The 24,305-nt window shown below is 43.3% G+C and overlaps 1 protein-coding gene across 2 annotated transcripts in view; it reads right to left on the bottom strand.

Moving 5' to 3' along the window:
- Positions 1–24,305, bottom strand: part of rbm27 (RNA binding motif protein 27) — an 84,734-nt gene that overhangs the window by 40,823 nt on the left and 19,606 nt on the right. For both annotated transcript variants that reach the window (XM_083637577.1, XM_083637578.1), the window contains exons 7-9: positions 17,491–17,718; positions 6,508–6,654; positions 2,787–2,940 (exon numbers count right to left, since the gene is read on the bottom strand). In XM_083637577.1, coding sequence (XP_083493703.1) covers positions 2,787–2,940; positions 6,508–6,654; positions 17,491–17,718 — 529 coding nt within the window. The remainder of the gene's footprint in view (positions 1–2,786; positions 2,941–6,507; positions 6,655–17,490; positions 17,719–24,305) is intronic.

Below are 24,305 nucleotides of genomic sequence, written 5' to 3'. Positions count from 1 at the left end.
TGATCACGGCTTTTTCAGGCTGTATTCCTTGACACTTCTGTCATCTGGAGAGCACTGTCGCCACCTAATGGCTCGGTAAAATAGGTTATAGACATTCAACATGTCCCAAAATGTTACAGGACATAGATCTGGCTTCGATGGACCCCCCCCCGTCAAAAAACGCAATTGACGACAATCGTCGTCTTTGGCACTCTACGTCAGTATTTGAATTGACGACAGCTGTCGTCATTGGCACTCAATGAGTTAAATGGGTATATAAAATCATCAGCTTTAGGTTTCTATGTCATAACGTCATTACTGACTGTCACGGTCATGTCGCTCAGTAATTGGTAATGTTTGGCTGTCAATCAATAGTTGGCGAAGCTTAGGTCTATTGACGTGACACTGTAGTCCTTATAGAGGACACTTTGTAGTGTTGACAGCTTATCATATATTATGTTCACTGGAAGCCCTATAGAAGGAATGCCTAACGGAAATGATCAATATAGATGCCTAGGAGCACTGACACATCCAGAGGGCTGAAGGCAGTAGTCGCTCTCTGGGTCTCGAATGGCAAGTCTCAACACTATGCAAATATCTCCAACCTTTTCAGACCGAGATCCGGTGGAAAACACAGATGACTCTACCCTAGACCAGGGGTTCCCAAACTTTTTTGTGCCAAGAACGGTAGATACATGGAAAAACTAGAACGACCGCAACGCGGACTTATGCCTCCGCCATTAGTTCATTCTGGAGTCCAAATCGCCATTTGAGGCAAATTGGAAGAGATTCCGTCAAGGCGCTCCTGTGATGTTGCGTTACAGAGCTTGGAAATTGGGTGTGTGAGAGGTCACAGTGACCTTGAACTTTGACCACCAAAATGTAATCAGTTCATCCTTGAGTCCAAGTCGATGTTTGAGACAAGTTTGATTAAATTCCGTCAAGGCATTCCTGAGATATCGCGTTAACAAGCTTGAAAATGGCGTTGGAGAGCTCACCTTGACCTTTGACCTTTGACCACCAAAATCTAATCAGTTCATCCTTGACTCCAACTCGATGTTTGAGACAAGTTTGATTAAATTCCGTCAAGGCATTCCTGAGATATCGCGTTAACAAGCTTGAAAATGGCGTTCGAGAGGTCACAGTGACCTTGACCTTTGACCTTTGACCACCAAAATCTAATCAGATCATCCTTGAGTATAAGTCGATGTTTGAGGCAAATTTGATGAAATTCCGTCCAGGCGTTCCTCAGATATCGCGTTAACAAGCTTGAAAATGGCGTTTGAGAGGTCACAGTGACCTTGACCTTTGATCTTTGACCACCAAAATCTAATCAGATCATCCTTGAGTCTAAGTCGATGTTTGAGGCAAATTTGATGAAATTCCGTCCAGGCGTTCCTCAGATATCGCGTTAACAAGCATGAAAATGGCGTTCGAGAGGTCAAAGTGACCTTGACCTTTGACCTTTGACCACCAAAATCTAATCAGATCATCCTTGAGTCTAAGTCGATGTTTGAGGCAAATTTGATGAAATTCCGTCCAGGCGTTCCTCAGATATCGCGTTAACAAGCTTGAAAATGGCGTTCGAGAGGTCACAGTGACCTTGACCTTTGACCTTTGACCACCAAAATCTAATCAGATCATCCTTGAGTCTAAGTCGATGTTTGAGGCAAATTTGATGAAATTCCATCCAGGCGTTCCTCAGATATCGCGTTAACAAGCTTGAAAATGGCGTTCGAGAGGTCACAGTGACCTTGACCTTTGACCTTTGACCACCAAAATCTAATCAGATCATCCTTGAGTCTAAGTCGATGTTTGAGGCAAATTTGATGAAATTCCGTCCAGGCGTTCCTCAGATATCGCGTTAACAAACATCGTACGGACGGACGGACAGCCGTACGGACGGACGTACGTACGTACGGACGGACAACCCGGATCCATAATGCCTCCGGCCTGGCTATCGCCGGCGGAGGCATAAAAAGTTGCGGACCAGTTGTCAATTTTAATGGTTTTAGTTACATATATATTTACTCACCAGGTGGCGACAAAGGGTAAATAACAGCCTTTTGTGTTGTACTGTATGTAGCCTAAACAGTATTTATGTTTTTGTTTTAACTACAAACATAAATAAACGTCAACTTGAAACTATGTTGCAACTACCACACACAGCCTATAATATTATAGCCTATGTTTATAAAAAAAAAAAAAAAAAAATGTGGACCGACTCGCGGCCCGCTACCAAATGCGTTGCGGCCCGGTACCGGTCCGCGGCCCGGTGGTTGGGGACCACTGCCCTAGACAACAGAAGCATTTCGTAAGCAAAAATCTTAAAAGGATGACTCACAAACTTTGCAGTAAGCATATGATTGTTATCAAATCTTTTTTCTAAGTTATTGAATGCATTACTTTCTAATCGAAGTTGTTATCACTACCATGAGTATTCTCCATTGCAGATTTATTGCGTTGCGATGAAGGTATCACATGCATTGTTTTTACAGCAGCACTGGGCCAGAGGCCCCGCTGGGGTCATAAGATGGAAAAGGGGGTCATAAGATGGAAAAGTCGGGACAGTCACTCAGTCAGTCATGGACGTTGACTGAGTTTATAGTGGTTAAAGGGCCGTAGCTAGGGATAGGAAGGCGGTAGGGAGTCAGGATTCGAGGGGTGGGTAGAAATAGTGGTTAGGGGGATATGGGTGGTGGTGTTTGGGGGGGGGGACTTGTGGCAACTCAGAGGCGTCAGTTTTTTTCAAATGTAAATCTTTGATTTTGGAATTAAATTCTTGAAATGTGTCTCTGGAGTCTTACTTGTCCATCCAGGGTTTTTTAACGGGCGGGGCCTCGGCGGTGCAGGGCCCCAGAGTTCTCTTCCTGCTGTCCTGCTCGGTGTTGAAGCGGGACACGTTGCTGGCAGGAGTGCTGGTTGCGATTGCAGGCTCTGTCTGGATCACTATGTTGGCAGCTGGGTGGCATACACACAGACACGCATGCAAATCATAATGATAATCTATTTGGTGTATCCACAACAAAGCTCAACACAGGCTTCCCTACACATTTTCAATTAAAAAATTCCAAACTTTTTTCCAGACCTTGATTTGTTTTGAAGAGTTGGTCTGGTCGTCAATATGATTTACGCAAATAGATATCTTGCCCCTGCTAACTAGGCCATATCACTCTATAGATGAAGATTGTTCTTCACAGCCACAAATATCAATGCAGAACGCTTTCCATTTTAAAATTCCATATTTTTCGAGGCAGACCCTACGTTCTTGACTAGATGTGATTTCGGTGGGTATCCTACTACTGTAATTGGAAAGCTGTATGTGTGTATGAATGTATGTCCAGAGTTGCAAGGCGCACCATTGCTCTGATTGCCTCCAAACTTTGCTGAGACATTTTTCAGGGGTCTCGCATGAATCTGGTGTGGGAGCGCAAAAGTCTCAAAGTGGCTCAAAGTGGGTCTACAACAATATAAAAGTTATCATTATTATGTGTGCATCAGACCTGAACCACAACATTTCCAGACTTTTTTGTATTTATTTCCAAACTCTTCAAGACCTGTGGGCTGTACCACGAATGTTGTGTAAGAAGATCCAGGATCTGTCCCTTGACAATTATGCGCACATCCAAAAAACGTACAGGTGCTGGACAAAAGGTAACTATAACAAAAAGATAAAGTCCGCACACTGAGGCTGAGCCACAGTGTGTGGACTTAACCAGATAATTGCATTCTAGCTGGATTCTAGTTAAGTCATACCACGAATGTAGTTATCAACTCGTTAAGTGGATCCAGGTTTTTCAAATCAAGTTGAGAGCGCGTGCACATGAAAATGCCCGTGCACAGGAGCTCGTGCCCGGAAAAGAGGCGTGGTTTTTAACAACTAGCCAATCACATTGCAATATGGACTGCTCCAGCTTCTACAGCGCCAGACACGCCTATTTCCTCATTCATTCAAAGCTCAAATCGTGAAGCTTTACTATGTATGTCAGAATCAAAATCCGCGTTGGATATTATTAGTCTGTTCCCGAATGACCACCAAAGTTAGCACTTTAATTCACATCAGTAATTTCTTTGAAGAGCGGTTTCTGCCTCCACGTAGGCTATCTACAGCAGCTCAATTCACCCTCTCAATAAACTCAATAAAACCTGCATGTCTTTTTTGCGAGTGGAAGTAATGTGTAATCTATCTCAGTCTAAATTTAGTTCCTTTTTAGACCATTTAGGCTCAATGAATAATGATCTCATGATGTGGTTGGTCGCAATAATGGAATAATTCCTATAGGCTATCAATAAAAAAAATAAAGGCTGCTGAACTGAATCGACACGGTTTATGGGGGCATAGATTTCATTTATAAAAAATTGCCTATTTTGTGGTCACATATATAGGCTATTGTCAGCAGAGTCGCATATCTCCATATTTCATATAATGATGCTGGAAATATGAAGTTCAATCACATCATACTACAGGCCAAAAGCAACACAGTTGCAGCTGCAAAATGCAGGAGTAGCCTAGATATGAATAATCTGTGTGCAGGCGATCCCATATTAAATTGCTTAGATAGTAGTTGGCTATTCTGGCATGTATGACCATGTCCAACCCAACATCAGTCTCAGCTCCATTGCGCACACGGCACCGTGCGCTTTGGAGACGTTGATGTAACCTTTTTATGCCGGTTTAGTGATATTTCTCCACTCACCACTCACCATTCAGCTGCAATCGATCAGGGTCAAACAACGTATCTAGCCTACTTGAGAGCACAAAGATTAACACATTCACTGCCAGCCGTTTTTTTTTTAATGTAGGTAGCTTCTGCCAGAGGGTTTTTTTGAGGATTCTGGCTCATTTTACAAGAGCCGAGGATTATTTTCTGCTTGGACTTTGTGAACACAAAGTTCACAAAAGTACTAATAGAATGTGTGCTTTCTCTGTCTAAAAGAGTTAGTTTGTAGAGTTAGTAGTTATGTAGATATTAGCCGTTGAGTACAGCATGGTTTCAGCGTCTGAGACTGAAAGCTGAGATAATCGCAGTTTTGTGAAATTCAATCAAACAGGCAGAACAGTCACTTTAACCATTTATTTTTGGCATCAGTGAGAGATCAGACATCTAAACAATATAGTTCTGAACGCCCTCTCCTTCAAACTCCTCCCTCCGTGGGCGTGTCTGGTGGCTTTCAGCAGCGTTTGTCACAAGCGAGTTTCTACTGCCTGTCTGAGCAGTGAGCAGCCTCCCTCCCTGGCGGCCCCCTCGTCGGCGAGTGTGGATGGGGCTCACTCGTTTCTTGGGTTTGAGAGCTTTGATGAAGCTTTGTGCGATTCTAGGCTTTATGCTGCGTGTTTCAAAGTGTGTTTTCCACCCAGTCTATTTTTGGAACCCCCCACCGTTGTGCGCCCGTGTGCACCAGCGTGAAAGCGTTTTCGCCTACAGTATGAGAATGAGGCTCGTTCGTTTCTGGGTTTTCGGTTGAGCTCAGCTGGAATGAAGCTGCGTGCGATTCTGCGCTTTCTGCTGGTGTTTCAAAGTGTATTTCACCCATAATCTATTATGCAAATTTGCAATCCCCCACCGCCAGCTCCCAGCGCGATAATGCGCGAAAGCGAAAGCGTTTTCGCCAATCCATTTTACAGTATGAGAGAATGGTTTCCTCGCGCGTTCCCCTGCAGTTTTGGCTTGGCTTTTTCTAGTCTGGAGAGCACTGTCGCCACTTAGTGGGTCGGTGGAATGGGTTGTACACGTTCGGTGGCTCCAATATTTTTATAGGATTTTATAGGCGTTGATCCACGTCCCACCGTCAAATTTTTTTTTTTTTTTTTTTTAAGACGAGATATCTCGTCATTGGCAGTCAACCGTTGGATTTTGTAAGACGAGATATCTCGTCAATGGCAGTGAACGTGTTAACATATAAAAACATATTCCAAAGTGGTAAGTAGGGCTTAATTTAAATGTGGCCTGCAACAAGTGCAAGGCTTCAGTCCTCGATTAATTCAACAGGAGCCATGTTTTATTTTTCATTTGAATGCAATGTATTTTTCATATGGGGATCCTACTGTATATGAATGGCGACTCGCTGTTTCAAGAGAGCTGATGGGTAAGCAGGTGGGTCTTTCATGGGTTTTGATCTTATCCTCTGAACTTAACCTGCTACAGAGCAGGTTAGCCGTAGAGCATAAGTTGCTATGGTGATCTATCTCGGTAAGAAGTTAACTAGCGTCGTGGTACGGCAAACCTAGGGTTAAACCTGAAGTTACCTCGCTAAGCCACTAATCTTGCTTCGTGGTACAGCCCTCTGGAAATGATCAAATTCACTTTTAATACTTTTCCAGGCTTTTCATACATGCGTAGGAACCCTGTCAACGCACACATTACTTTGATGTTGTGTTTAGATCCTGATCTCAGAAACTCTGCTGCATCTACCTTCTTTTTAAATATATATACATTTAGTGTTTTCCAAATCACACAAGTTTTATAGGGTGCATGATTAGGCTTGGGCTACACAATCCAAGGTAAGCCGGTGTGTACTTCTTCCTACCTCTGGAGCCTAGACCTTCTCCTGAGGTGAGTCCGATGAGGTTGGAGCGCTGGCTCTGGACCCGGGGAATGAACTGACGGTATGGGTTCCGACCCGTTACTGTCAGGGCAGGGGACTCTGGGTTGTAGCCCTCCGGGTCATAGTTATCTAGTGGGCAAGAACGAACACACATGCACGCACGCACGCACAGACACAAACACACACACACAGCCTTAGAAAAAAGGAATAGCAAACAGTCTTTGAATGGTAAAAAGCAAAACAAATATAATAATAATAAACATCATACAATGAAAATATCAAATAAATATGTAAACAGTTCCACATTAAATTAGAAAGTGGGTTGGGTTAATGACTTCTTGCGCAGATTAATCTTGCAGAGTTTTAATTTGTCCACTGACTGACAGCATCCTGGACACGTGTTCCATCTAGTGTTAAATACAGCTCAGTGAAATGATGACAATTAAGATTAAACATTGAAATAAACACACAAATGAGCAAATTTTAAGAATACAAAATAGCATAATTTAGCACCTCGGAGGAATATTGTTAGGAAAACATACATGAATATGGAATTAAAGTCTGAATAACACAACCAAATATGTGAACATTTTTCTGAGTGAATTGACCCCACCCCCACCTTAATTAAATTAATAGCCTTTTACATAAACTATATTTATTTGCAAAACATCGTGAAGAACATTATTATTATCCTCAACTTTAGTTAGCAATTAACTACAAATATATCCATATGAACAAAGACTTAACTTTTTCCTGCAATTATTTATGAACAGGTGTATGGGAAACAGAATAAGACAAAGCAGAGTTGATGTTAATCAACTGCTTAGAGCCCCTTAGGTTATTAAACAGTGCTACTCTCTGGTCAAAAACCGTTACTGCAGCCTGCTGCTTGCTAGATCACAACACACAGCCCCCACACACGCAGTACTATAGTACTTTTATACTATTATGCTTCCCTAAACATTTGTTGCCCTGCACAGCTCAAAAAGATGTTTTTCTCTCAGAAGTGACATAATTTATGCTTTTACTCTGAACACAGAGCTGCCCCTCTTCCTGTCCCATTCCTACCGAACACTGGCCTAACTTCCTGTCTGTTGCTAGCTAGCTCGCAGTCTCCTGAGACGGGTGACTGCGATAGCACTTGTGGAGGAAATTATTCAGACAGACAGAGCGAGGTTGCTGACATTACAGCCAGAAGCTGTAAAGCTACTCGGTGGTCCCACATGCTGTTTTGTTTTGACGTGTCCTAAACACGTTTCACTGTGCAATCATAACGTTTCTGTGTTCGTGAAACGCGCTACATAGAAACACACACACACGTATTGTTAATTCAGGAAGAGGGTGCGCTACCGTCCATATGGTAAACAATTAATTTGACATCACGACTATTTTGGGACTCGCCAGGTGGCGGACAGCCGTCTGAGAGTCACTCGCCAGAACGTAAAATCTAGTGGCATTTGGCGTTAATTTGGGGCCCTGCACCCACTCACCTACCCCCCTCCCTCTGAACAATTGAAAACTCAGTTCACAATAAAAGGGAAAACATGAAAAGCCATATTGAATATTGTCTCCAAAAGACAGTCCCAATCTGAATAGGAAAAGCATTGCTGCTTACATTCAGACTGGACATATTGGGGACGAAGAGACACAGATGAGGACGAAGAGGGAGGAGGTGGAGGAGGAGGAAGAGTAGGCGGCAGCCCCACGCCGGGCGGTCCAATAGGAGGAGAAGAAGTGATTGCCGATTGGTGGTTGGGGGTGTCAATCCCACTGGTTGCTATCAGTGGGGGTCCTGAGGGGAGACATAAGCCCAAGCTAATGCCTCAGTTATATTGCAGATTTAACATTTAGACCTAAACCTCAACAGCAAGGTCTAGGCCATCATCTTTATTCTGCATTCATCATACGGGTTAAAGGCGGCGCGATGGAGGTGGCAGGAAGAGGAAGCACCTGTTCCCTCAGTGTTTTAATTTCACAATAAAAGTACCTCTTCCATGAACCGGAATAATAAAAAACAACAGCCAGAACAAACCACTTCAATTACAAATTCCTAATTAGACTCTAAATGTGTGTTTAAACCACTATTGCTTTTGTGTGAATTAGTGGTTTGCTTATTGTGTCATGCTGAAGCAAGCAAACAAGGGTGCCAAAAACAAAAAAGGCACCAGGAATCATGTGACTATGCAGAATGCTTTCTGTGTCATTTAAGAATTTTGATGCCCGAATTGATTATTTTTTAGTGAAACTGACATCAGTCATTACAAAGTAATAGTCATCTTTCCAATTGACCTATCGCTAAGCCCCGCCCCCCGTCCTCACTCGGACAAACACAGGGCACGCTGACTAGAGTAAATGGCAGCCGTCACTGTCAAAGTTACATCCCAAGACGCTCTTCACAACTTTTTGAGCCCTGATATCGTCTAGAAGCCATCAGAAAGTACTTCACTATGCCATGGCAGTAGCCTACAACATTTAAAGCCATCGATAAAAAGAAATGCGATACGTGCATGCCTGGAAACTGCTTTAGCGAATCTTTAATCAAACGTTTTAACGGAGGAAGACAGCAGGTGGGGATAACAGACGACTCACATCCACTTAGAGTAACCTCTCCGTGGATTATATAGCCTATATGGCGAATTGAAGAGTGGCGCCTGGTAATCTATTTCATGTACCTCTGAATAATCAAGAAACGTTAAATAATGTAGATGTTTTTCATAGCGAGACAACGGCACGCACGCATGGGTGGTGGTGTAGCAGATCAGCAGAGGCATAGCTTACAGCTTTTAACATCATGTTTCCTCCTGGATCTTTTCTCTTTAGACTACCTCACATTTATTTGGAGAACGGGATTAATTCCCTCGTTTTAGGGTTTGACTGGTGTCTGGCGATGCTATAATCACATCAATCAATGTGCCTCCTCTTTAAGTCTCGCTGGCCAGCCTCTCCTCTCTATCTCTTCACCAACTCCACGCGCATAACATAATGACTGGAAACTCGCATCATTCAGCATTTTCTTTTGCCGACTTTCTGAATACCATGATGATGTTATGATACCTTTTGGATCATGGAAGCCAAATGAGGGAGAAGACTCGTCATCATGACGGTCACCACGATTGCAGATTTAACTCCAAAACAGTAGCATTGTTTTATTTTTATTTTATTTTATTCGTTTATTTGGACGGGACAGTGCAAAATTAATGAACACAGAAACCACAGAACAGATAATAAAACCTGGAACATAGTAAAAGTGTAAAAGTTGCCGGATTTAGCACGAGGCTAATTTCCATCCGTTGTCCCCATAAAACATAAAACACAAAAAACATAGAGCGTAAAACGTAGAACATAATAAAAACATACATTAGAACATAGGTAGCAGCAGTACACTCTAAAACTACATAAAACATGAGTAGCAACAAAACACTCTAAAATACATGGCAGCAATTACTCTTAGAAAAATAAAAATACATAATAATACACACAAAAAAAGAGAAGAAAAACATACTACCTGTGGACACATGCCTGGTTTGTTTTCAGCCATTTTTTAAGTCTACCTTTAAAAGCGGCAAGGGTGGGGCTGTCCCTTATGGGGACGGGGAGACTATTCCATATTTGGCTGCCTTTTATCGATAGGACATTTTGACCAAACGTGGTCATTCTGCGATGGACCTTACAATCACCTCTGGTGTCTGATCTAGTGCCGAGTCCAGTGAGTCTATTTTTTTGGATGAATTCCTGTAACGGAGGGGGAGCTAGTCCATGTAGGCATTTGAAGAAGAAACAGGCACTCTTTAAGACCTTGAGATTTTCAAAGCTCAGGAATTGATGTTGTTCCAGAGTGTTACAGTGGTGGTATGACAAAGGTTTTCTAGCAAATGCCTTGATGGCTCTGTAATAGAGCTGTTCAATAGGTTTTATGACAGTGGCACCTGCAAACGACCAGTTTGTGAAGCAGTATTCAATGTGAGAGAAAATCATGCAGTGAAGATATGTTTTAGCTGCATCAACTGTTAAGAAAGGCCGGATTTGTCTAAAATTAACTAAGTTAAAATTAATTGTGCTTTTCATTTTTTTGATGTGTTTCTTGAAGGAAAGGTTCGAGTCCAAAACGACTCTGAGGTACTTGAAGTGGGAGACCAATTCCAATTCCTCCCCCCCCAGAAACACATTGGACCTTGTGATACCAACTGGTCGTTTGCTGAACATCATGCATACAGTTTTTTTTGTATTTAGCAACAGGCACGTGTTTTGCAGCCAGTGTTGGACCTTTTCTAATACATTTGTGAGTTTACAGGAAATCAGGTCGGTTGTTTTTCCCTGTACAAAAATGACCGCGTCGTCAGCGTACATCTGCACGCTGAAGTCACGGCATATGTCCGGCAGGTCATTGATGTACAGGGAAAATAATAATGGCCCAAGGATCGATCCTTGTGGCACACCAACTGGGTTATCAAGAAAAGGGGACTTGACACCATCAACCATAACACACTGTTTTCTGTTTGTTAAGTAGGACTTAAACCATTTAATAGTATCAGCAGAGAAATTGAAATGAGATAATTTACCCAGGAGTACTTGGTGGTTGACAGTGTCAAATGCCTTTCTAAGATCCAAGAACACAGCACCAACATATGTGTTTTTGTCGAGCATATGCTTAACCTTCTCAATGAAGAGACAGTTAGCTGACTCGGTAGAGTGATGAGCACGGAAGCCAAATTGTAGTGGGTGGAGTGGGGTGTGACCTTCGTCGAGATGTTTAATCATGAGTTTCGACACCCAATTTTCAGCAACCTTAGATATGGTGGGTAGTATGCTGATTGGCCTGTAGTTAGCCACTTGTGCCCTACTACCTGATTTAAAAATTGGGGTCACAATGGCCACCTTCCAGGATGATGGTACCTCCTTTAGTCTAATTGATTGGTTCACCAATATGGTGATAGGTTTTATTAGAGCGGTAGAGTGTGTTTTTAGGAAGTCTGTGTCCAGGCCATGGGTGTCTCTGACCTTAGAGCGTTTCAGTGCCACAAGGATTTTTCTTACCTCTTCCTCTGTTATTTCCTCCAGCTCAAAGAGGGGTCCAGCATCCACAGTTGGGCAGTTGTGGATGTGAGTGGATCTACTAGTTTAATATTATCAATTGCCTGGCCTCCCAGGATACCTCGTAATGTTGCATTTACCCCCATGCACATCGTTTGACCATTTTTTCAACTTAAAAATGTATAAAACCAGAGGAAACTCGCATTTTCTAGTGCTTCTCGATGGAGCTCTAAGCTGAGAATGTCCGAGTGTATTGTAGAGCTGCACGCGCTGTGATTGGCTAGTCTGCGTTCGGGGCGTGGCTTAGCGATAGGTCAATTTAAGAGGGAAATATTAAAGCAAGCAACAGTTTTAACATCTGTATTTTAAGGCCAAATTGATTTCTCAGACAGAAACAAGCCTATACAGCCAATCACTGATTTGATATGACACAATTGTGGCGTGTGGGAATAGCTACAGTATATGAACTGGTAAGATAGACTCCACTTGTACCAAAATTAGCTCCATCCGACACCTTTAACTCAGAACCAGAAGCGGGGGTCAGATTGGGGGTATACGGTGATGGTTTATACCACACATGGGCAAAATACAGCCCGCGGGGCGCATGGAATTGCAAGATTTTTATTTTTTTAACAGTGCACCTGAACGCAACATGCAAGATACCCGCTGAATAAGTCCAAATGTTCATGTCATTCTGGCCAATACTCCACTTATGTTATAACATTTCAGTCTGGAATATGGAATAGGCTATATTTCAATAATCTTTATGACTAAAAGGCTAAAAGTAATCTCATGTGTAAGAAATGACTGTTCTACAGTCTTTTCTTGCGGCCCCTGTGTGCTCTAGAGCAGTGGTTCTCAAATGGGGGTCCGCGGACCCCCAGGGGTCCGTGGCACTTTGCCAGGGGGTCCGCGAAAAGTTTTCAAGTTAAAAAAAAAAAAAAAAAAATTAAAGGAAAACTCTGCCCATTTTCAACCAGCTTTGTATCATTAGAACATCAGTAGTATATCAGAAAACTGTAAACTGTTTTGAAGTCTGTCATTTAATTTGACAGTTATTGAGTGTTAAAGTGTGGACCAGTGACATCACTGGTCCACACTAACTCAAATTAATAACTCATTCAGTCAAATCAACTCTCAATAACTGTCAAACTAGATGAATGATGAATAGTTTGACAGTTATTGAGAGTTGATTTGAGTTAATGAGTTATTAATTTGAGTTAGTGTGGACCAGTGATGTCACTGGTCCACACTTTAACACTCAATAACTGTCAAATTAAATGACAGACTTAAAAACTGTTTACAGTTTTCTGATATACTACTGATGTTGTAATGATACAAAGCTGGTTGAAAATCGGCGGAGTGTTCCTTTAAATAAAATGCTACATGTTACTTATTCCTTCTCAAACTACTTCCTACATGGTGCTAGTCTATCAAAATATCTTGGCTGTCATTGATTGTGTTGCATAGTGGTTTTCTGTACTGTTGACAAATTGTGATATTGTAAGTCGCTTTGGATAAAACAAAAGTGTCTGCTAAATGACGTAATGTAAATGTAATGTAATAAAAAAAAAAGATATATTTTTTTTTTTGCAAAATCTTCATAGTTCAACGAAAATAGTTTATGCTTTAAATCTAAAATGGTTCATGGATTACATTCTAATAACAAACCTATCAAATTAAAAGTCAAGCACATTACCGTGGAAACAATTAAGCTTAGCCCAAAATCACAAATCAGAATGAGGGGGTCCCCGGTATATTTTCTATCTTGTAAGGGGTCCTTGGCTGAAAAATATTTGAGAACCTCTGCGTCTAGAGTAGAGTCTAGACTCGGACTCAAAACGACCCCCAAAAACTCAATAAAAGGCAGAATTATGTTAATAAATCTCATGTGCTACAGCCATTTGATTTGTATCACTATTATATCAGGAGATTAACAAGAAATTACCAATCACAACGGGAGAGAGGGTTAAAAATAGGGGGACTCCCACGAAAATCAGGAGTGTTGGCAGGTATAATCTCCAATGTGTGGCCCTTCGCTTACTTAGTCAGTATGGCCCTCAGGAAAAACATGTTGCCCACCCCTGGTTTATACAGTCTATTGGTAAACAAGCAAGTATATCAATGACATGGGCTGTGTGTGTGTGTCTGTGTGTGTGTGTGTGTGTGTGGACGTGGTCTGAGCTTACGAATATTACAAGAGACCCCAAAGATTCATAAGAGGTCTAAAGTCATGTCATAGCAGTCGGGTGCACCTAGTGACAAGCAAGACAACAGTAAACTGACAGGTTTTTTGTATTGAGTTTGGTGTGACACAGCGGGAGGTTTGTTGCTAAGCAACTTGGCAACAACAGGCTGGACACTGACCGGAAGAATAGGATGTTCATTTCTCCTGTTTTGTGCTTTCAGAACTTTTTTTAATCTTGCTGAATGAGTACATGAATAAATTGTGGAAAATTGAGTTGTAATACATGTGGTAAGGCTGCTCTGTAATTGTGGAAGTGACACTTGCATGGCCAGCACATCACAGCACTGGTATGAAGTGACACTTGCATGGCCAGCACATCACAGCACTGGTATGAAAGGGCATTTTCTTCGAACGCGTAACTGGTGGGGGTATAACCCACAATGTACTTTATGTTTAGCAAGTATTTGTCAGGGTCGCTGTGGGAAATGTGGATCTAGTCGCGGATAGTTGATGGCCAAGACACACTTGGTAAACTGAAGTCTCGATGAGTAGGAACGCTGTGGAACTTGATAGCTGAGTCTGCAAGGTTCGAAGATGGGGAACTGTTGCAGAAGGTTGCCGTGATATTAGTCTATGGACAACTGCAGAGGACCTGCAGAACCGAACCTTTATAGATCCCGAATATGACATCACCTTGTGTTATGACATCACCAGCGAGACCATCCGAAAGGCATGATTTAGACACTTATGAATCATGACATCACCGTCTGCGACATCATCAGTGATCGATGACATCATAGTAGGAATGATGACATCATCTAACAGTACCCCCCCTCTACAGGCGCCACCCGGTGCCCGATCAGACGCAAGAAAAGATCCCGAATGAGCGCAGCGTCAAGGATGAACTGGCGGGGAACCCAACTGCGCTCCTCGGGGCCGTATCCCTCCCAATCCACTAGATATTGAAACCCACGACCCCTGCGTCGCCTGTCCAGCAGCCGCCGGACCGTGTAGGCAGGGTGGTCGTCGATTAATCGAGGCGGCGGGGGAGCCGCCGCAGGAGGGCACAAGGGACTAGAGTGCACCGGCTTGACCTGGGATACGTGGAAGGTATGGTTGATGCGACGGAGAGAAGCAGGCAGAACCAAGCGGACAGCCGCAGGGTTCACAACCCGCTCAATAGCAAAAGGTCCGATAAAACGGGGTGCAAGCTTCCACTGTTAGATGATGTCATCATTCCTACTATGATGTCATCGATCACTGATGATGTCGCAGACGGTGATGATGTCATGATTAATAAGTGTCTAAATCATGCCTATATGCCTAACATGATATAGACCCTTCTCACGGGGGCCATTTTGTGTCGAGAAGCCAGGGTAAACACAGGTGCAAGCAAAACACTAATGAGGGTTTCCAACTTCCATGATTGGAATTTGGACGCTGTACGCCTGGCGGCCACGTTTAGAAAGTAGTTCCGGCTATCTATTTACTAGGGCTGTGCAATAAAACTGATACGGCAATATATCGTGATATTTCTTTCACCAATACTGTATTGATATTTCAGAAAAATATCGTGATATATCGCCATATCAATTTTTTGCACAGCCGTCTCTTCAGTTACACAATAAGTATACCGTAAATTCCGGACTATAAGCCGCGGCTTTTTTCCCGTTTTTTGGCCTTTTTTGCCCCCTGCGGCTTATATAACGGTGCGTCTTATCTATGGATTTTTCCAGCAAACGGCCACTCGGGAACCTCCAAAATCTATGGATGTTGGTATGAGGCAGAACGAGAGCAAGACAGACATTATGAGAGCGAGACCCTGATTGGATGATGTTGCAAAAAATGTGCCTCGCGACCTGATTGGAGCACTGTGCCACTACTCTCTCTCAGCCACTACGGTAAAACACCCTCCCTCCTCCCTCGCTCCGGGGGGAAAAAGGCAGCGATTGAGCTTGAAAGACAGTCTGAATGAAATTGAATGTAACATTCCCAATTCTATGTATTACATTCTAAAAAACTAACAGCAACATTTTGGAAGGCTAAGCCACACAACTAGCTCGTTGTAATCTAACATCATGCTTCAAAAGATGGAGAACTGGCTGTGTTACGACGATGGCGGCGATTGAGCCTGAAAGCCATGTCTGAGACAGTAGCGAGACAGGAACAACAACAGCAGCAGCAGCAAAGGATCATGCACAAACCCGAGACGAAAGGGACTGTCCGTCAGGGCGCGGACGACTGTGTCAGCAACTCCCTCCCGACTACCAGGAGAAAATTACAAACTTCGGCGAATTCACACAAAGAAAGATCAAGGAATATTCCATCGGACCGGAGCAGATCATAAATATGGATGAAGTGCCTTTGACGTTCGACCTGCCTCTCACTAGGACTGTTAACAAGAAAGGTGAATCGTCCATCACGTTGAGAACCACAGGTCACGAGAGAACGAATTTCACTTGTGTTCTTGGCTGCACAGCAGCTCCCGCCGATGGTGATTTTTAAGCATCTCACAATGTGTGATTTTGTCTGGGGATTAGTGACCTGACTTTTGTTTTGTTGAAATGTTAATAAATGGGAGCTTCCCCAAACAGCCATCTCTTTCCCGACAATCCCCTCTGTGCACGAAGCCTTACATATGGTAATTAAACATCAAAACACCCGCGGCTTATAGACCGGTGCGGCTTATAGAAGAAAAAAATAGTCACCTTTGAAGGTGCGGCTTATAGACCGGTGCGCCTTATAGTCCGGAATTTACGGTACTTTTTATTTCAGTGCGTTCAGTAACACTCAACTCATAATTTTGACTCAATTTGTCCACTAAGTTATCAATATAAAGTGATGCCACCCCTGAAAGAGTATTGCAATATATCGCAACATGTATTGTATCGCAATGTATCGTGATACAATCATATCGTGACCCATGTATGGTGATATGTATTGTATCGTGAGGTCCTTACCCAGCCCTACTACTTACCTTAAAGAAAAGCGTTTCTCGGCATTTTGGATTCATATTTCATCTCGGGAATTGCAGGGTTGTTGCAGGGTTCCCAAACTTTTCAGCCCCCGACCCCCACTATCCCCGGAGGTGGTTGAAGCATACAAACGTTTGTGCACACATGAGAATTTAGTAAACAAAGCAAAGAAAATGTAACAATTATTGTTAAAATGTGCTCTTTTTAATAGTTTTTAAATTGTATTTCACACATTCTGTAGTTCACACAGTCTGTGTGAACAGTGGTGGAACTACTGTGGTGGATTACAGTCTATGGGTGGATCTGCAGACATACAAGTAAATCCATAGAAAAGATATTTTTCACTGAATCGCCGGTATTTGGGCATGACCCCTTTCCTCCTTTTGTCACTGGGCTCCCCTAAACCTGAATCTGAAGCCACAGCAACTGGAAGTTTGAGCCATTTATCCATGTTTGCTCTGTAGTTGGTTTGCGCACAGTTTTACATGCATGAACAAACGTGACATCTTCACAGAGTAGTGGAAAACAGTTGACACCTGCCAGGGGGGAAGTGGGGAACTAGTTGCGGTTCACATGTACCATGTTGGGAATCACTGGGCAAGAGGCTAGTGCTAATTTCCCACTCTGCTTGGGGCAAAGTGAAGCATCATGGTATACTGTATGTAGGCCCAGTAGACCGACAGCGACCATTTCCTATTCACATTTAAACCGAGAGAAATATTCAGTTCATATAGATTAGCATTTACACAACAGAGCGGAGCCGCTACTTACCAGTCAAAGGGAAGACGCCAGGTGGTGGTGGCTGGCCGTAGGGGGGCATCGGAGGCATCCTGAGGGAGGGGGGCGGCTCTGTGATGGGAGGCATGGGCAGGCCAGCGGGGGGCATAACGGGCGGGGGCGGGAACGGAATCATGCCAGGTAGGTTCACATCATCAACGATGAGAGGGTCGTTGCCATGGTCAAACGGACAGAGGTCACCACGGACACAGAACCCTTTCTCTGTGAGAAAGAGATAGATAGAACAGGGTAAATGCAGGAATCGTGAAGTTAAATTCAATACCTTCAAAAAAAAAATTAAAGACCTTTTCAATATATTTTAAGACCTCAACACCACTTTTGTCACATCAGTGATAGGAGTTTCATCATAATATGATGTTATACATTCTTTGGACGACGATACGATATTTGCTGATATCACAAAGTCTGCCACAATACAACCGATTCAATTCAGGGGTGTGCGATGGAAATGAGACGATATTATTATGCCCTTTTAACAATCTGCACAATAATAATAATAATAATAATAATCATTGGATTTATATAGCGCCTTTCCAAGGCTCAAAGCGCTGACACAATAGCTACAAAATGTAATACCTCATCAAATGGCAATTAAGACTTTTTAAGACTTTTTAAGGGCCTTCATTTTCCTGAAACTGATGTATCAACTTTTAATGCTTTTCAAAACCCTGTGGATACCCTGTAGAAATAAATGGTTGAAGACAAAATGAGCAAAACAACAAATAACGGCAGAATGGATACAATTAAAATAAATATACAGCATTGTATAACTTCAGGACACCCTAAAGAAAGTATTTTCTAGACAAGGCCTACATATCCTCTAGATACGTTCTTCTCCAGGTCCTCTTGAGTGTCCATTATGGCCCATTTCCACCGCAGGTAGTAGTGCGATCCCGCTCCGCTCGACAAATGGTCTCATTCCACCACTAAAAACTATCCCAGCCCGGTTTGTATTGGGGTCGAGTCGTGCTACTTTTAGTACCTGCCTCGTCGTGGTTCTATTCTGTGAACCCGGGTTCATACGGTGACGTGAAAACATTGTTGACGACTGATTGGTCAGGCAGAATCGTGTTTACTCTGTCTACTGACTGTCATATGCAATGCTGGCGGCTGCATACCAGTTTAGTGGGCATACCTTCTCTTCTGTTATGTATATTTCCATCAGTCTTTTGTGTTGCTGCCTTCGCCTCCGGTGAAATAAAATCGTGGCGGGTGTTCAATTGTCTGAGAAAAAAGTCCGCTGCTCGCTCAGGGAGCTCTGTAGCTGAGTGGAGGCTGCAGCGCTCCGCTAGGCCGCAGCGGGTGTTTGGTGAAGCCGCGGTCTTGCCTGGTGAGAGGCCGCGGGGTAGAGGCTTCACTCTGTTGCACCTCTCCCGTCCCCGCGCAGCGCAGCGCATGCCTGTGAATTTGACTAACTACAAAGTGATATCCATTCTCCTGGTCGATTGTCACATTCGCCCATGTACACTGTAGGTCATTTAGAGGCACCAGTATTTCATAAACAGTTTAAAAGTTCTGTGGATGGATTTAATTGTAATGTTATGTTATAGCCTACTTCGGCTATAAGCGAAGGACAGATATGCGGTCGCTATGACGACCAGCTGTGGGCGGGGGTGGGTGGGGGCAGATGATCCGCGGTGGAAGCAAAACGTCCATCGAGCCGAAACGATTAGAGCCGAGTGGTGACGAGCTGTGCAGGGCTGTTAAATGTGGTGGAAATGAGCCATAATTAGTAACCTGATCCTGCTAGGGGGTTGGGTCCCTGATGATCAAGTACAAGTGAGTCAGGAGAAGAGAGATGGGTAGTGAAAGAGAGATAAGAATGGAGGAAAGAGCAAGGCGAGACTAGGGTGAGAAGAGAGAAACAAACAAGAAGATGGATTGTCCAAATTCAAACAGGCAATGCCTGAGACAAATGATCCAACAGCCTAATTAAAACCCCCCTCCAGTCGGTTCTTCAGTATGGCTTCCTCTAACTCCAGAAACCACAATATTGTTATAAATATCAACAACTATCCAACAGATATCAAAGCTGGTGGACCTATATGGAAAAGATCAGTGTTTCCCACAGGATTTCGAGTATTTGTGGTGGGGGACCGCAGACCCCCTAGGGGGGTGCGGGGCCATGCCCCCCCGCAAGATTTTTTTAAACATTTTAAAGTAAAATGCATGAATTTGGTGTACTTTGAGAAAGCTTAAGAGCAAAATTAAAAGGCTAGATCTATGAAGAACATGTCATCATTACTGTGCTGTGGGTTTACAATGACAAACTAAATTTCTCCCTATAGGTCAGGGATACTCCACTTGCTTTGCCACTTTCGTGAAATGATAGAAGGCGAGGGGCCAGTTAATAAACAAACAATATACATTTTTCTGTAGCGGATTGTAGGTTTTTGGGGTGTCAGCCGGAGTTTAGGCTGACAGTGTTGTGCACACCGGATAGTTAGGTTAAACCAAAATCCCTGGAAACCAAAATCCACAAAAACATTCTAACTACCGTAAATTCCGGACTATAAGCCGCGGCTTTTTTCCCGTTTTTTGGCCTTTTTTGGCCCCTGCGGCTTATATAACGGTGCGTCTTATCTATGGATTTTTTCCAAAAAAAAAAAAAAATCTCTCTTTTTTAGCACTCTTTCTAACTATAAATCCACTTCTGTTTTAATTTCCTCTCTTGCCCTCTTTTAACAACATAACATAACATAACATAACACAACACAGGTAAGCAGAAAGAAAAAGACGAAGCAATCACGCCATGAATGAGGAAATGACTCACCTGCTGGAGGCTGGAGATACACGCTTGGGCTAAACTTTTACTCCGTGAAACACTATCGATTAAGTCCGACATCGCTCAGAGGTTTTGAGCAGCTTGAAAACAAGTTTGAAAACGTGCAGAAGTCCATCCACTCACTCACTAAAGAAACTAAGGCAACCGTGAACAGAGTTTATAATGCGGAAAAGCGCATCCGCGCACTGGAGGACAAAAACAACACAGTGAGTCCGAAAATGGATAAAATGCAAAATCGAAACCCTGCACACGCAGGTTGATGACTTAATCAGCAGGAGTAAAAGAAATAACATTCGCCTGATCAATGTAAAAGAGGAGCTGAGATTGGTGACATGGACGCTTTCGTGGCAAAATCCTGTGTTACATCCTGGACCTGAAGGAAGGCGAGAAACCACCAGAGGTGGACAGGGCACACCGGGCGCCTCGGCCACGTCCAGACCCCGGCCTGCCACCGAGGGCCATCTTCATCTGCCTACTCCGCTGGCCCGACCGTCAACTCATCCTCCAGGCTGCGGGGAAGAAGCCCCTCACCTGGGAGGGTACGCGCTTTTTCATCCGGCAGGACCTCTCCGCGTTGGTGCAACAGAAACGCGCAACATACAACAGCATCATCGAGTCAATGGATATCGCTTTGGCGTACTGTACCCAGCGAGACTCGTCATAACCAGACCGGACTATCTTTAGCACTCTTTCTAACTATAAATCCACTTCTGTTTTAATTTCCTCTCTTGCCCTCTTTTCACCACACCGCGGACACTGTGTGCCCAGCGGCGGAACAAGAGCTCAAAGTGAAACTGCCGAATATCTTTTGAGTTGGACTGGTCAATAGTACTGTGAGTAACTAAAATAAAAAAATAAAAAACGGAATTCTCTCTTCTTTAGCACTCTTTCTAACTATAAATCCACTTCTGTTTTAATTTCCTCTCTTGCCCTCTTTTCACCACACCGCGGACACTGTGTGCACTGTAAAAAAAACAAAAAATACCATTAAAACACCCGCGGCTTATAGACCGGTGCGGCTTATAGAAGAAAAAAATAGTCAACTTTGAAGGTGCGGCTTATAGACCGGTGCGCCTTATAGTCCGGAATTTACGGTATGTTATTTAGGGTCTTATGTTAGTAATTGTGTGCCTCCGAAATTATTATACATTACTTTCAACCCAAAGCCTTAAAATCGACACTTTTCTACAAGATTCTACAAGGTACTTCCTCATTGAAGAGAGCAGTGCGCGAGGTGCCCAAATGCAGAATCTTATGACGTCATAAGCTCTATATAACCTTTGTACACGCGCGCAATCCGCCCTTCTCCTTTTGTCCGTTCTTTGCCCCACATCGCTCGCTCTGTGTCTGTCTCCCTCCCACTCTGTGTGCTGTGTGTCAGCGCTATCTGCCTGCTCTCTCTCTCTCTCTCTCTCTTGGGAGTAGTGAGAGAGAGAGAGCGAGAGAGAGCAGGCAGTGTGTGCGAGGTTACTCACACACACACACGGTAGCGCTGTGCACTCGCAGAACAGAGATCTCTTCCTCTCAGTACGCTATGCGCAGAGCAACGCGCGCGTGAAAACGTGAAAACACACACACACACACACACACACACACCCCATGTATGTCTCTTTCCTTCTCTCTCTCTCCTTATCTCCCTCTCTCCGAGAGAGAAGGAGAGAGAAATTTCCCTGCTGCAGACGGGACACGCCCACACAGTCCGCGGGAGAAAATACACTCTAAAAACTAATTGATTCTCATGACTTTTGCCATGACTGTCAAACCTAAATTTATATACTTTGTGACGTTAATCATCGTTCAAATTTGGCTGGTGGCTTATTAACATAGGGTCCTGTGATGTGATGAACTCAAAATGCTAAATAATAAAGAAATATTTAGTTAGTTAGGTTAAAGGAGGACTTACCCCCTAGATATGTATCAGAACAGTGATTTGAAAATACCTATGGAAAAAACCAAGAAGTGACATATGCTCTTGTCTATACTAGACTCTTTGGCTGTGTTCAAGTCAAGATTTTTTTTCGGAAATCGACGCCATTACAGTTTGCCCACCGCCTCGAAAATAATTTATTTGAGAGGGGCAATATCTTTATAAATATCAACAACTAGCCAACGCTGGTAGCCTGTATGGAAACAGCGTTGCTCAAAATGGTTGAAAGTTATATCAATTTGGTAATTCAGTGGCGAACTAGAAATGTAATTATTTTTCTCCATGTGTGTGTGTGGCGTCTGTATCTATCGATAAGAGCATAGTGACACGATGCTCGTTTACCGCAGCACACCGCACAATAGGACAAACCCCCCGCTCTGGGGTAACACAATGCGAGATTTCTCCATGTCATTCCCTCGTCCAACTTGCCATGAAGTCCCTTTTTAATTTTAGTTTGGGGGCTTTTCGTGATTCTTGTTAAAAGTTGTGCAAAAGTTTTCCTCTCAGCAGAGCTGCAGGCTGCTCCCTCTTCCCTGGAAAAGTCACCAGGCACGCTGCTGACTTTGTGTGCTATGCGCTGCTGGTGTGTGTGATTCTGGCATCGTCTGACGTAAATAGATCAATCAAATGTTTTCCAGTTATTCCTAGGCTGCAAACTTGTTTTAACATGCAAATCGGAGTGTTTTCTGACGAGAATAAAGTAACGTTAACGCTACGTTATATCATCCCATGCGAAAGCCCCTGCAGTTGTGCAAAGGTTTTCCTCTCAGCGCAGTTGCAGGCTGCGCCTCCTCCCTCCTCCCAGACCCTGGCTGGCGAAACAGGCTCCTGCATGGGACCAGGAGGATTCAGTCTGTCCAAACTCAATACCGATCTAATCTCTCAGTATGAGATGCAAGGAAATATATTTTAGTAGCCGATGAGTTTAAAGCAGCTTTGTCACGTTGTCATGTCGTAGTATAGCGTTATATTTTACATGTGCGCTAAACTGCGAAGAGATTTGTTTGTGGAAATGTCAGACTGTGCTCTCTCGGCCAGAGGCAGAGACTGTGCTCTCTCGGCCAGAGGGAGCACAGCTGCTGCTGCGCGCGCCCCCGGAGCTTGGGGGCTCGTGCATGAGGATAAGGCCTGACTGGCCTGGAGACAGTGCTTCCAACTCGGACTGATAATATAAACATCATCATTCGAGCTTATCCAGGTAAGATATTAATAAAGTAATGACACATTCAGCGGGAAACTAACTATAATTAAGACATGTGCCAACTTCGACGATGTTTGGTTCAGTATTTTAAGAGCAAACTTCCTGAAAAGTTGCTGTTTTGGATATTTATAAAAGGTTGGGAATGATTTTACAGCAACACAATGCCATATCCTTACTTTTATGATTATAGTGGCGTTTATTGATAGTATTGTGTTACATAGGAGTTGGTAGGAAAATAACAGGCGATTGTAATAAATTAACAGGTCAAGTGACATCATGGGAATAGGCTTGGAGTTGTGAGGAGCCGAAAGGGTACAGGGGGGGTAGGGAAGTAACTATCTTGAAATCCCATAGTCTTTGGTTCATGGTGACGTCACGACGTGTCAAATATCCCATTCATTTGAGGGGAAAAAAAAAGCAGTGTTCCAGGTATGCTGCTGAAAAATGATAAATGGTATAATGGCAACAGTTTGGTGTCAAATGTGGAAATTTTTACCAGAATTCTTCACACATCACCCCCAAAGTCATATATATTGGTTAAAAGCTGAAAACAAGTGTTTTGTAGGTAAGTTCTCCTTTAAGTACATACATAAGTGCCTGGGTAGCGAGCAGATGGCGGTATTTGATAATTTAGCAGCTAAATCATAGATTATTGAAAGATATTCCATATTCCAGACTGAAATGCTATAACAGAAGTATTGGCGAGAATGACATGAACATTTATTGGACACTTATTCAGCGGATATCTTGCATGTTGCATTCAGGTGCACTGTTAAGAAAAAAAAAATGGTCAACATCTTATTGTGGCAGTCAAAATATTATTGTGGCGGCGCGCCACAAATTCCTTTATGTATGGGAAACACTGGATATGGAAG

Source organism: Poromitra crassiceps (assembly GCF_964638095.1).
Source record: "Poromitra crassiceps genome assembly, chromosome: 1".
NCBI classification, from domain to species: domain Eukaryota; kingdom Metazoa; phylum Chordata; class Actinopteri; order Beryciformes; family Melamphaidae; genus Poromitra; species Poromitra crassiceps.
The sequence above is the reverse complement of the archived record's forward strand: the minus strand, read 5'-3'. Positions and strand labels throughout refer to the sequence as shown.